This window comes from Pinus tabuliformis, chromosome 1_1, assembly GCF_031772625.1.
Source record: "Pinus tabuliformis cultivar Carrire ecotype Pingquan chromosome 1_1, CPIR1, whole genome shotgun sequence".
Classification (NCBI taxonomy): domain Eukaryota; kingdom Viridiplantae; phylum Streptophyta; class Pinopsida; order Pinales; family Pinaceae; genus Pinus; species Pinus tabuliformis.
In genome coordinates this window covers 571028924-571043268 of record NC_142297.1, presented here as the reverse complement: position 1 = coordinate 571043268, position 14345 = coordinate 571028924, and the positions used below count along the sequence as shown (strand labels likewise).

The 14345-nt window shown below is 33.7% G+C and overlaps 1 protein-coding gene across 1 annotated transcript; it reads left to right on the top strand.

Annotated features, from left to right (window-relative positions):
- Positions 1–1495: 1495 nt before the first annotated feature.
- LOC149214458 (uncharacterized) lies at positions 1496–2969 on the top strand. The gene is made up of 2 exons (XM_089390909.1): positions 1496–1925; positions 2122–2969. Exon 2 carries the CDS (start codon positions 2122–2124, stop codon positions 2806–2808), a length of 687 nt encoding a protein of 228 aa, XP_089247035.1. The 5' UTR covers positions 1496–1925; the 3' UTR covers positions 2809–2969.
- Positions 2970–14345: the final 11376 nt, after the last annotated feature.

The window sequence follows — 14345 nt, the reverse complement described above, 5'->3', positions numbered from 1 at the left end:
AACTGAGTGACAAGAGCCATGTCACACAAGTTAACTGCATCCAAATTATTTGTTGATGTGGAAATTCAAAGTCAAATTGAGATTTTCTTACTGCATTTTTCAACACAAAAAGTTGAAAATGTAAATCAAATCAAATTAAATTAAATTAAAAGAGATGAAAATGTAAGTCAAATCAAGTTAAATTAAATTAAAAGAGAACACACTAGATTAGAGAAAGCTTTAATTAAAATAAAACGTCTCACACCGATGTTGTACTTAATCCCATACTCTCATAAATATAGACATCCCACCAATCACCATATACATTCAAGCTTTAATTAAAATAAAACTTCTCACACTGATGTTGTACTTAATACCATACTCTCATAAATATAGACGTTCCACCAATCACCATATACATTCAATCATTGACCTTTTATTTAAAAATAATATTAAGATTTCCATTAAAAAATATTATACTAACAAAAAAATTAGATAATTATAGATTATTTATCGTACTTAAACCTCATTTCCTCTTTCCCTATTCTACTATATTATTAAAATTACACATAAATATTAAAATTACACATAAATATGATATCCAAAATATAACAACCATATCATAATCCTAACTTATTATTAAACTCGTACATATTCACTTGTTTTCTATTTTAAGTTGAATTTCTTGATTTTCAAAATAAATAAATTACAATAAACTTAAATACATATACAAACCTTGATATTAATGCTTATTTATTTATTTTTAAGAATATAAATAAAATTTTCCAATAAGCCTTGACAATCTAGAAATTTTGATATCATGCTTTGTTGTGCGTTCTCATCATGCTCATGATTCTGATGGCCAGTATCAAAATGATGAAGTGACTGACAATAGCCTCGGATAATAATTTTCTTCACAGTAATATTTACCTCTTACACTTATGTAAGGCCATGGTCTACCTGTTATAAGTATTGAAATTTGGTTTTTTCCATATTAATATTTGCCTCTTACACTAAGGCCGTGGTCTACTTATTATAACTTTGTTGATTATTTTTTATGGTTGAATTTGGTAAAGGTTTATTAGAATTGGGAACTCTGAGCACTCAAAGCTTTATAGAAAATTTTCATCTCACTAAATCTATATATAAAATAAAAAATACATTTTAAATAACAAAGTTGGTAAGGATTTATTAGAATTAGATACTTTTAACATTTAAAGTTTTATTAAATATTTTATCTGGGTTATAAATTTATAACAATAATAAAAATAAAAATATAACCAAAAAAGATTTTACCAAATTTCTGCGAAAAACTCAAAACAAAACAGTAAGATATGAACACAAGCAAAGAATCCCAAGAAAGATCAAACATGGAAAAAGGTTCCTCCATTTTTCCGGAACAATTTGATGTCCTTTCTGCTGAGAACACTTGAGAGTTCCTCATCCCTTCTGATGATTTGCAGAAGAAAGAAATCTGGTCTTGCTGTATACTGAATTCACCCAAAAATATATTCGAAGAGGCATATTCCATGTGTTTTTTCTAAAGTTGAAGATAAGAATCACCTGTTTTGATCAATTTGGTCCTTCATATGTATTACTCAGACATGTTGTTGGGTGCTTCTTTGGCCATGTTCTGTCAATTTCGATGTCGGGATGGGTGGTCTGTTTGCTTGAAATGATCTAATTTGATACAGTGGGCAGTTCCAAGAACGGGTTCGTCCAATGGCCGAAGTTGTGAATTTCTTGTTGGCACAAGGCAAGCAGTTCAAATGGCTGAATGGCCCTACTTAGAAGATGCTGAAACTAAGCTCAGGCAGAGATTGAGATTGGTCTTTCTGGGTTTGTCTTGATTGAAAAGCGGGTAAGGTCAGTCTGACCAGGCTGGTCTCCACTGGAAGGTCATAAGGTCAATCTGGCTAGCTTGGTCTAGATTGAAAGGTCCTAAGGTCAGTCTTACTGGTTGATCTTAGATGAATGCAGTAGAGTTGGTCCTAAAAGGTACCAGTAAGAGCAATTTCCATTTCAATTTAAGTTAACAATCTAATATACACCAACACTTTACTTTGACAGGTTTTAATTATGGGCTTAATCATTTTTGGACTCTTTTTTTTTATTTTCTGGACATTGTCTGTTGTGTTATAGATGGCAGGGACTAAGATTTTGCCAGGCAAGGTTTTTAGGAGTCTCCCATTTCAATCATGTACAGAAAGCAGGAATACCCACAAGAAATTATCAGGATTTGCTGTGCAGAAGAAAGCCCAGTGCCGACCAAGACTAGCAATTAGTAGTTTGAACAATGATGATAAAAAAGAGGAGGATGTGAATGACAGTAAGCACGCCATTCATTTCAATGACACCTATGATAGAATTTCAGGGCTGATTGGGTTTGAAGCTATTGCACCCATAGGCAGAGTTGAATGCACAGGGCTTGGTTGCAGGCCTCTTTTTAGGGACAGTGTGTCCTCTGCTGCAATGTTGCCTGATGGTTGGCTGCCTTATGAACATGCTATGGAAGCATTGAACGCCAGAATCGAGTTCTATAAGGGCATGGAAATGAATCCACAGGGACATTTTCAAGGGGACTTTGCACGGTATTTATATAAAGTGTGGATGCAGAAGGATCTAGCAAAGAAATACTATGAGCAAGCTTTAGAAATGGAGCCACACAATCCACAATTGTTGGCAGAGTATGCTGCATTTGTATGGACTTTGATGGGAGATGAAGAGAAAGCAGAGAAAATGTTCAATGCAGCTCTGCGGGAAGATCCTAATGACCCCACTATCCTTGGGAGCTATGCACTGTTTATGTGGCAAAGAGAGAGTGCATAACCCTCAACACATATATGCAGTGCAGTGCACACATCTTGGTGATATGTGCACATTGACAAATGTTTCTTTCTTGATGGATATAAAAAGGAAACATCTGTTTTGAGTGGATCAAGGTCCTAGGCAAAAGCAAAGGGCAAGTCTCAGATTGGCAATGGGGTTTGTTAAAATTATAATGTAGTGTTTTGATTCAAAAATAAAATAAAATATTTGATTTAGTTAAAGAATTAAAGTTGTTAGTTTAATGTGGTAGTTTTGGATGTATGGTTTTGGTGGCCCATGATTTGTGAAAGTTTGAGGATTTTCCATTATAATGTGTCAAAAAAGTCAAAGTTGTTAGGTTCATAATGGTAGTTTTGTGCACATGGTTTTGGTGGCCTATGCTATTTGATGAAGCCTTTAAAAGACTAATGGATTACCATTGCAATGTGCTTTAGTTTCACTGAGGGCTCACTTGGCTGGGCCACGATGTTGGTAAGCATGACTGCTTTTAAACTGTATTGTTAGCTGAATTTTTCCTAATCAAGGTTTTCGAGGGTAAATCATGGTGTGCATGGTTTATGTGTATTGTTGCTCTGTATTATTGGTATCATCATTTCATTAGTATTGCTTTTATTACTAACGAATGGTATCCGATTCAATATATTGTGGCATGTAGAAAGGGGTGATAAATGCAAATGCCTACACATGGTATAAGACTGAAACTAATATATAATATAATATTGTGACATGTAAAAGGAGGTGATAAATGCAAATTACAACACATTGTATGTTGAGGCTGAAAAGTCTAACATATAAGATAATAATAGATTTATTATTGGATGATTTTTATTCAATTGGGATTTTTCAGACTAACTCATGGTGTGCATGGTTTATGCATATTTTCATGTATGATTTTTATCATTATTTTTTTCATGTTTTTATTTCTAATAAATTTAGTGTATGAAAGTCTTATTGTGAAATTATGCTCGTAAAAATCCTACAAAACTATATTCAAATGTCAAATCAGGTGCCCTAAATTTGTCTTCTTGAATCCAAGGCTACATTAGACTTTATGTATGAGGGTGGAACTAGTATTTAATTAAGAGTACCAAGCCCAAATTTGTCTTCTTGAATCCAACACTACATCAGATTTTTTGATGTATGAGGGTATGGAACTAGTATTTAATCAAGAGCACCAAGCCCTCCATGTACCTTGATGTTAGTGGCATTGGTTGTTGAACTCCTTTATCACGAGCCTACTTAAAAAAATACCCATCACTCAAACAAAATCTTGACTTGACATGCTATGATTTTTCTATCTTATTTTAATGCTTAGAGGGTGATATTGATAACGAAGATCCCAATATGGGCAATGGTTTTGATGATATGTACACAATTGTTGTAGCATAATTTTTTTGGATGCTAGAGGCTATGTGGAGCTTGTTTGCTGATATATTTTCGGTTTAGAGATGGACTGCATTGGTGCTATTTTGGTTATCTGCACCCTTACACGTTATATAAATGAGAGCTTTTGCTTATTTGTATATAAATAGTTTGGATTCATATGGATGCACATGAGTATATGTGTTTTTCTTTAAAATTTGAATATTTTAGGTGTTTTGGTTGCCCTGTTTTTGGTCTAGTTTTTTTTATAACTATGGTTCAGATTAACCTCAAATACTGAGAAATGAAATTATGCTTGCTATAGAGACATGTCGTGTACAGGTAGTGCCACTAAAAACAAGAAAATCATAAAATAAAACTGGAGTCATTGGTAACTCTAGAAATTCAACTGAAAACTACATGTCTACATCTGTTTGGGTCTTTTATGAAATATATGAAATGGAGTTATCTAATGAAGCTATAATTTTGAGTGGATGGTAATTTTTTTATCGGATGTTTTTGATTTTGCAAAATTTTAAATGAAAAGCATTTCAATTTGCATTTTAAAAGTAGAAATAGATTCAACATCTTCAAAAACCTCACAATACTTAAAATTTTATATTTTCATAACTATAACATGAATTTCCAAAAATTTCAACTAGATTTTTCAAAAATTTATATTTCCAAAACAAAATTATCACCTTCTTACATTAATAAAACTATTCATGTAAACTCGAAAATCAATTACACAAGTAAGAGGAACCAACAAACAACCTGCAAGACCTCAAGCAAGTACACAAGTAAGAAGAATCATTAAGCAACCTGCAAAATTGGCCCCAACTGATCCAATACATGTAAAAAAGGAAGAACACCCTCTTCCAAACTTGAAATACATCATGAGGACTGGACGATTATGTTTTGTTTGGTTGTAATTTTCAATTGTCTTATACAAAAAGCCAAAAATCTTGCCCTTGAGACCAGGATCACTGTTAAAATTGGATTTTTAATAATAAAGCTACCAGGTAGCACTGTTAAAATTGGATTTTTAATAATAAAGCTACCAGATTTAACATAATATAACGATACTGGCAAGTTTTTGAAACTCACATTGGTGTTAGCTTGAAATTATGTTAAAAAAAATCAGTATGAAGTTGATAATTAATATGTTTTTATTCAAGTTATTTATAAAATTTATATTTTTTTTTGAGTAAAGAGGTTTATTAGAATAATTTAATGTGATGGAGATGTGTAAGTTTGTTTGTGCTTAATGTAGAGTTGACACATGTTTTTAAAATAAAAATAAAATATTCTGTAAATAAAAAAACAATGTGAGTTATTAAAAAACAAAAATAAATATGCTATGCTTGTTTGGTAAGTTTTCCATATGAGATAATATAATTTCATATCAACTTTAAAACGAGTGAAAGAAATTAGAAGTAAAAAAATGTGTAAGATGTTTAAATCTTATATATTTGAAAAATATTTCAACTAGATTTAAATAAACAATTTGAACATCTATGTTAACTAATATTGATTCTACTTAAAAATATATTGATAACAAACAAACCATTTTAATGTGCACCATATATTTTATATAACATTCAAAAATACAATATAAACAACGAAAAATTAATCACTATAGATTTATTGAGATTTATCATGAGATGAGAATGTTGAATTTTTTTTTCAAATATTACACTTTAAAAAAAAATTGCACTTAAACATTTTTGTTCCCTTTTAACTCATATTAAATCCGTAATTAAAATAAATCTAAATATTTTTTAATAAAAAAAATACAATGGTGATTTTAAAAAAGGTTATAAAAAGATAAATATTTTTTAATAAAAAAAATACAATGGTGATTTTAAAAAAAGTTATAAAAAGATAAATAAAAATTAATTTAGTTTCAACTTTGATTTTGCATCCACTTATAATCTCTCGACATTGTTAATTACATGCAGCAGTAAATTTTATGAAGTATCGTATTCGATGATGAGAGGAGTTACGATTCTTTGCTGACTTTTTGAGTCCGTAGTAACTTTAAGTGTTGTATTTAACAACTAGAGGAATTTACAATTCTTTAGAAAACCTTTCAATATTTTAAAAACTCACTAAAACTCAGATTTATTTAATCTCCTTTCAGAAAATTAACTAAAATATGAATAGTTAAAAATATATGATCGATTACTAAATAAGTAAAATTACTAAATCCTATTTTATTAATTAAATTAGGAAATAATATTAAAAAATATAAATACTAAGATAAAAACCTACCCTCTTTATAGAGATAATATAACTTAAACCACTATCAAACTTGGAGCCTAAAAAGTCTCATTTGACCCATTTTAATCGATTTCCTCTTCAAAGCATTAGACTCAATTGTCTTTCTAAGAATCAGGAGTAAGTTAACGGGTTGATGAAACACCCTTCGTGTTTCATGCCCATTCGCCACCAGTGAGGCCCTTTTAGCAACCTCCTCTGTGATGTAGGTCCCTTGGATCCCTTCCGTCTCCAAACGAAAACTTTCAAACTTCTCTGTCTCCTTCTCCGTCTGGGTCACTATCCCCATTACCTTAATGCCAACGGGCATTTTCTAGCCCATTTGGCGCCAGCTCGTTGAAGTGAAGCCTCACAGAGTTCATCAATGGCCACCCACCTAATGTTTACAAAGTAAGGGAGATGTTTACAGGTGAAGGCGTAAATTTGAAATTTGAATACCTTCGTATAGTTGACAATTTGGAAAAATCTAATGTGCATGGGAGGACAGAGCACCTCCCAAAGATTTTGTTGCCGAGCTTTTCTCCAAAAGCCTCATTAATTCTGCCGAGTGCCCAACAAAAGACGCATTTCATTCAGAGATACCATTTTCATTCAGAGATACCAATCTCCATTTTTAGGAACTCGCCTGCCATTCTCCATTTTCAAAGAGGAAACCATGCGTGGATTTTTTCTGTAAACCCCATCTGCAATCGGATCTGCCATTTTCAGAGAGGAAACCACGCGTGGATTCTTGCCACAATTTCCATCTAAAATTGAAGCTTCCATTTTTAGAGAGGAAACCAAGCATGGATTCTTGCTCGGAAAGCCCCGTTTCATTCTGTCGAGCTTTTTCCTACTCTTTTCATAAATTCGTCGAGTGCATTTCTCCTCTATTGAGCGAGAAAGAGAAAATTATCTCCGAATTTGGCGGAGTAGGCTCAATCGATGACAGGGTTACCATTTTGCAGAGAGGGTTACCGTTTGTAAAGGTAAATTTAATGTTTTTTTACAAATTATCTGCATTATTTTTGCTCCTGCTAACAAATTTGCGAGATGTTGTTCCAAGGAGTCGCCTCAATGGTGACAAGCGAGTTGTTGCAATGATGACCAGTGAGTTCACTGCAACGAAGTTTATCTGGGCCATTGTTGTGACAATTGAATGGTCACCATTGTGATAACTCATTTGTCACCATTGTTTGTTATTTTATTATTAAACACAAAATTACAATACAACAAATTGAATTCGAAATCATATAGGTATTTTTTTATTTATGTTAATTGAGCCATGTAAATGTTTGCAAACACACACTCACACCATTTCAACATATCCCCCATGCTATAGTAGTCATAACTTTATCAAATTAGGTGTCACAAGCCCCTAACTAAACAAGACGACATGTCCATGTGGATTGCATCATGCAATAAATAGGGTTTCAGATGGTATTTAGAATGGGAGATTTTGTTGCATTTGCCTTCCATTTGATTCTTAGATGGGACAATTTGACCATTAATCCCATCACAAGAATCATCATGCCTCAAAAAGTGGCATATGTTTAAATGGTTCATTCATCAGGGAAAAGATTATGCATAGAGGAATGAAGAATGGCGGGCTTCATGAATTCTTTGGTATTGATTCCAAGTTTGTTTCATCTAGTTTAATTTAAATTTATTGTTGGTTTATTCCTTTTCATTGTCTTGTCATCTAGTTTGGCTCAACATGAAACTTGGGTAGGAAAATCCAAACTACAATTAGGGAAATTCATGTGTCAATCTAGGAGGCCTCTTTCAATTTTTTCTCTCTAAGTGGGTAGCTATCATCTTGGCTCCACACCATCCCCCAACCATTATGTTTGTCCCTCATTATCACCTCCCCTCTGTAGCTCTTATCTAATGTCCTCAAATTGAAATGTTGAACTCTAGCAATGAACTATGATCCCAACAAATGCAAGCTCAAACAGGGGACCAAAAAAGCGCCCAACGATCCCCTACACTAGAATATCCCTCATTGCATCATCTATTCTTGTGATGCCATGAATGTGACATATAATTAACACTATTGTTTTTATACTGCTATCAAGGAAGACATTTCCCATACTGAAAACTCAGTTAGGTATAAAATGAGTCATTTCTCCAGTCAATATGTTGAAGTAGAAATGGGGGACTCGATTTTGAACATTGGGTTCCCTCAATCCAAGGTTATTATTATTTCTATATTGCTATCAAGGAAGGCATTTCCCATATTGAAAACTTGGTTAGGTATAAAATGAGTAATTTCTCCAGTCAACATGTTGAAGTAGAATTCGGGGACTTGATTTTGAACATTGGTTCAATTAATCCAAGGTTGCCAAAATTTTCAATCTCACAAAGCTTTTTGGTTGAAAAAATTTTTCATAGCATATACTATAGAGGAAATGGATTATCAATAACGAGAAACTCTTCATAAATTGTTTCTAATGGATAAAAAGTTTGAAATAGTTTGTATAGCAGTTTATAACATTAATATTTTACTTAAAACCACAAAGGATATAAAGCATAATTCAATGTAAAAAACAATACTTCCTCATGGGTCTAAAGATACCCCCCAACCCCATCTTCAATGACGAAGATATTAAGGAATATAAGGATTCTGAATAGTGGTAAAAATAAGAACATGTCTACTTGCATTGGGAATGAATGTTTTCATTTGGCCAGTTTTATAGAGGGGAATTATGATTCCCCTTTGTTGAGAATTAAATAGCACTATGTATATGTTAATTCTCTTAGCTTGATAACTTTTTGTGTTACCGATTTACTTATTACCTTTTATTTTTAATATTCCAATGTGCAATACATCAAACAACTACGAAAATAGTAAGAACAATGACATAGTATATAAGTTGTAAGCCAGGGCCAAAACCCCTCCTCTTGAGGGGAAAGCCCAAAAATATCTTCTTATATTTCAGATCTTAATACCCTCCAAGATCAAGTCTTCCTCGACCTCCAACTGCAATGTCTTCGACCCCCTAGTACATCCGAAATTTTGTTGCCCTGCATCTACTACTTCTTCTCTAGGAGACTTCGATCACCCTATAACTTCTCTTCCCTTCAAGGAAAATTTTAAGAACCCCCCTAAATTTACATGTATAATAAATGGGCGAATCTCCATGGTATATAGGAAAAATTGAAGGCGATTTTATCAATAATATGATATGTATATATAATTTTTTGGCGAATCTCTCACCAGGCATGGCGAATATTTTACTCAATTATAAAATCTTGTGTTTATTGAATACACAAATGAAATCATTGCATTTCTTTAAAATATCTTTTGAAATCAAAATTACCGAAATTACATATCGATAACCTAGTGGGTGTAGGATAAAATTCACCCATGCCATTCACAGAAAGCATGAGAAAAAACCTAATACTATATATAAAACCAAGAAAAATTCAAATTCATCACTTCTAGGGACCACGTAACCACCCTGCCAATACACAAGTATGTTCCTATTTGCAATTAGAAAAATTACCCAAATTAGAATCTGTTTACTCCAACATATGTTGGAAAGTTATCGAAGGATGACTAGTGCAATCAATCCATTCCTTTTAGCCCTGGATTTGTTTCAGTTTAAAACAGAAGTATACAAATATACTTGTCCAATGTCTATGCTTTAACCATTCACCTTAAGATGTTTTTACAATATAATTTCCTAAGTCTATTTAATATCTTTATTATCATAGAAACCAACCTATATCCATCTTAACTCCACATCTACCACTCTTAGGGGGATGAAATCTATTTATCCCTCTGAGCACTTGGTAGACCCAGAATTAAGATGGATCTAAGATGATAGAATTTCCCTTTTAAATAGTCTATGCTCACATGAATACCATGGTATTACCATGGGTTATCATAAACCTGGAGCTTAAAAATTATTATTAGTAATTTATAAAAATTAATAAAATTAATAGTTGATTTTTATTTTAACCAAGCTAAAATGTTTAACATACATTAAATTACAACATCCATTTTTACTCTTGATCGGATCAAATATTTTTTCACTCTATGCTAGTTTGCATATCACGATATTCGATACCTCTCAGGGGTTAGTAGATCTAGAGTAAAGATGGATCTATGCTGGTTTAATTCCCCCATTTAAATAGGCTACATTCCAGGTGAATACCATGGGTCAATACCATATGCCATTTTGGTGAATACCATGGGTCAATACCATGTGCCATTTTTATTTTTATTAATACTAATATTAGGGTTAATAATGTTTTTTTGCATGGTATTAATAACAATCTAGTCCATGGTATTTGTCCCATAGTATTTTGCCTATAGGTTTCACCTAAATATAACGCATTTTTTAGTGTTCGTAAATATAAGGTGACTTATGGAGTAAATATACAAAAATGTTTGATTTGTTTACCATACCTCTCGTTTATTTATATTTTTATTAATTTACCATACCTCTTTTACAAATATGGTATTTGGCCCATAGAATTCACTTAAATAAAACCTCTTTCTTGAGCCTTCATAAATAAAACAAGGGTTATGGACTAAATATAAAAAGAGGTTTTATTTATTTACCATGCGTCTAGTTTATTTATATTTTTATTTATTTACCATACCTTTTGAGTAAGTATACAAATATGTTTTATTTATTTACCATACCTCCACTTTACTTATATTTTTATTTGTTTACACCCTTGCATGTATATAAGGTGACTTATGGAGTAAATATGAAAAATGTTTTATTTGTTTACCATACCTCTCATTTATTTATAATTTTATTAATTTACCATACCTCTTTTATAAATATGGTATTTGGGCCTTTGGCCCATAGGATTCACTTAAATAAAACCTATTCTTGAAAATGGGCGAATGGAAGGTTGTAACTCCTAATTTCAAGGGCTAACTTTACCTTTTTTACCCTCTCCCTTAAAATAAGGTGGGCTATTTGAGGTGATTTGTAAAAATGTACTATATATTTGCCCACTAAAAATTTAAAACCCCTTAATTTCGCCAAAGGGCGAACATTCGCCCCTAAAATTTTCTATGCTTCCCTTGACTTATCTTGCCTTTCTTTGAGTCCTAGGGTTAGTAAGAAACCCTAAGAGACCTTTGCTTGACTTCTTGCTCTTTTTTCTTCCAAAATCGAACCTTAGATTTCCCAAGTGAAGAAACCCTAACTTCGCACTTCCAGAAGAATCTGCTGTTCAGACTTTGCACTGCCCCAGAAGATTCTACTGCCTAGATTTCACATTGCCCCAGAAGATTCTCCTGCCCATATTTCGCACTGCCCCAGAATATTATGTTTCCCAGAAGAAAATGCTACCCAGATTTTGTACTGCCAGAAGAATGTATAGATACCCAAACTTTCCTTTTCCTTCTCTTCTTTGTATTTCCCTTTTCTGCCTTCTGCTGCTTCCTTCTTCGCATGAGAGATGAGTGAATGAATGATCCAAATGGAGGATGAGTTATTCTTACATATAGGCTTCCTTCAAGGGTGGACGTGGCTCTTCATGTAGGCTGACTTGATAGGTCATTAGGCCGACTTGATCTTGGAGGTATTTTTGAAATTTTCAAGACAAAATAATTTTTCTTTTACAATTTACAATGTGCCGATAGGGTCTTTCATATATGAGAATGACTCCTATACCTAGGAAAAACCCTAGAAGCACTCAAGTTCTTGACCTGTAAAATAAATTCCTTGGGCAAGAAACCTGTTAGACTCCGTCTTGCTAGTCTGTTGTCTTGGAAAAGAGGAGTGCAACAAAATGTGCTTTAGAAGCTGTCTTGAAGATGATACAGAAAAAGACTCTGGTCCGTTAGGGAAGGTTAGAAAATATTTGAATAGTGAATTCAAGTTAAAGAATACTATCACTGCTGCCGTGCATGACCCAACTATACCTCAATGGGTACACATGGTTTGTGGGCTGTGGATGCCTGGAACGAGGTGCTTAAAGGTTAGTACCATGGGTATATTTGATGTTTCTGGAGCTGTTCTTCCAAGAAGGAAACTACCGCAAAAAATCAGCGAACAAAACTCATCCAATTTACCTCCAAGAGAAGATAATTTGAACAATCTACCAATACAGGGGAGTGACAGGAAAATAAGTGGTAATGCCTCCAGTGCAAATTTTTCTCCTAATGATAAAAATACATTATCATGTGATGGGAAAAATTTGGAGGAAGAAGAGCTTACTATGGATATTTCCACTAGCTATTTAGATCATGTTATGGAATCGGTAACTCAAATGATGAAGTCAGCGATCAAATTTGATGTTTCGAAAGAGGAGCTCTTGCAAACAAGCAAAGGAGTGCTTCCCAAGGTATTAATGGTTGAAGAATCTAAGCATGACATTAAGTTGGGTAATCACGTTCTACAATCAGAAAAGGGTGATAGCAGACAACCAACTTCTGATGTTATGCCTTCAGATGTTTCACATAGTCTTCAACTCGAACATGCTGAAACACATATGGTAATATCTGATGATCATCCCTCTACAAATGCAATTAAGGGAAAAGGTTGTGCAGGTGCCAATATAAAACCAGATCAATTTCAACAGAAGGCAACACAATCTCAATTTCCTTTATTATCTGTGTCTCCGCCATCCAATATTTCAGGAGCAGTTACGTTATTGAGAAAGCGTAAAAGCAATCTCATTCCACTGCATTTGATAGTTATGATCCATGTAATGCGTCCATTCAACAAGAAGCACCGGAGACTTGCAGCCCTTCAATATCCCTTTCTCAGGAAGCATCTGAGACATCACAAAACTTCAAACAAGCAGAATATGCTGGCCAAATATCATTGAGCATCAGTAGTTCTTCTAAGTCACCTATGCATGAAGAGATAAATGAAAAAGAAGACACCATTAATAGTCCGGAAGTGCATTTCAGCAACTCACTGTCTCATATCAAACAACAGGCTATAGATAATGAGCCCCAGTTGCAGCCTGAATCAACAAGTCAAAACACAGAGAACTTAAGTACATATGGGTCTCAGTGCTTCGCATTTAGCTCAGTGAAACATCATCTATGGCTCTCACATTTTACTATATCATGGCATCTATGGTACTCTCATGGCTCTCGCTTTCCATTGTCTCTTGGCATCTCAGTGGTATCACAGTTATGTTTGGCACTTGGCATCTCAATGGTATGATCACAGCCACAGTATATTGGCTCAGAGTCTCAACTCTGGTATTCATATGGTCTTGATGGGCAGTCTCTCGATTGGGCGTATACTCTCTGCAATTTGATACACAATATGTTGTCTCTGCGTTATGGTCACAGTGATATGTATGGAGGTCTCAACGCTGTTCTGCGATGGGTGTATTGTTTCTACAGATCTATGCTAGCGGCTATATTCATATATACATATAGAATAATGTCTATGGTCAGCGGTACTATCTGGCACTAGATGAGTCTCGGCTCTATCATATAAACTGTATGTATGGCATGATCAATTGCAGAGCATCACAGATGTATGATAGCAGTATTGTATATATGGTTCAATTAGATATGTTTCTCAGTTCAGTTCTATGAATAGCAGCATTGGCATTCTTTTCGTTGACATCACCATTACAATATATGTATGGTGCTATTGGCATCACAGTTCAAGAATATTATTATGAAAATCAATAATGACCAAATAATTCATGTCAACCTCACTCAGGAGTATCCAAAGCCGCTTACTGCTGGGATTCAGTCCATTGGGTCGAGACCAACATAACCTTTGCCAGGTGTTCTGATATCTACTTAGAATATCCTTTCTTTGAACATCAGATCCATTGATGGTTATTTTACTCACGGGTTTAGTCTCAATGATCCTGATGTAGACTCTGAGAAATGACTATGCAAAGTATGCTCGCGAAGAAGATGATTTGGGTAGCAACAGCTGGCTCATGAATATGGCCCAAGAGCACTA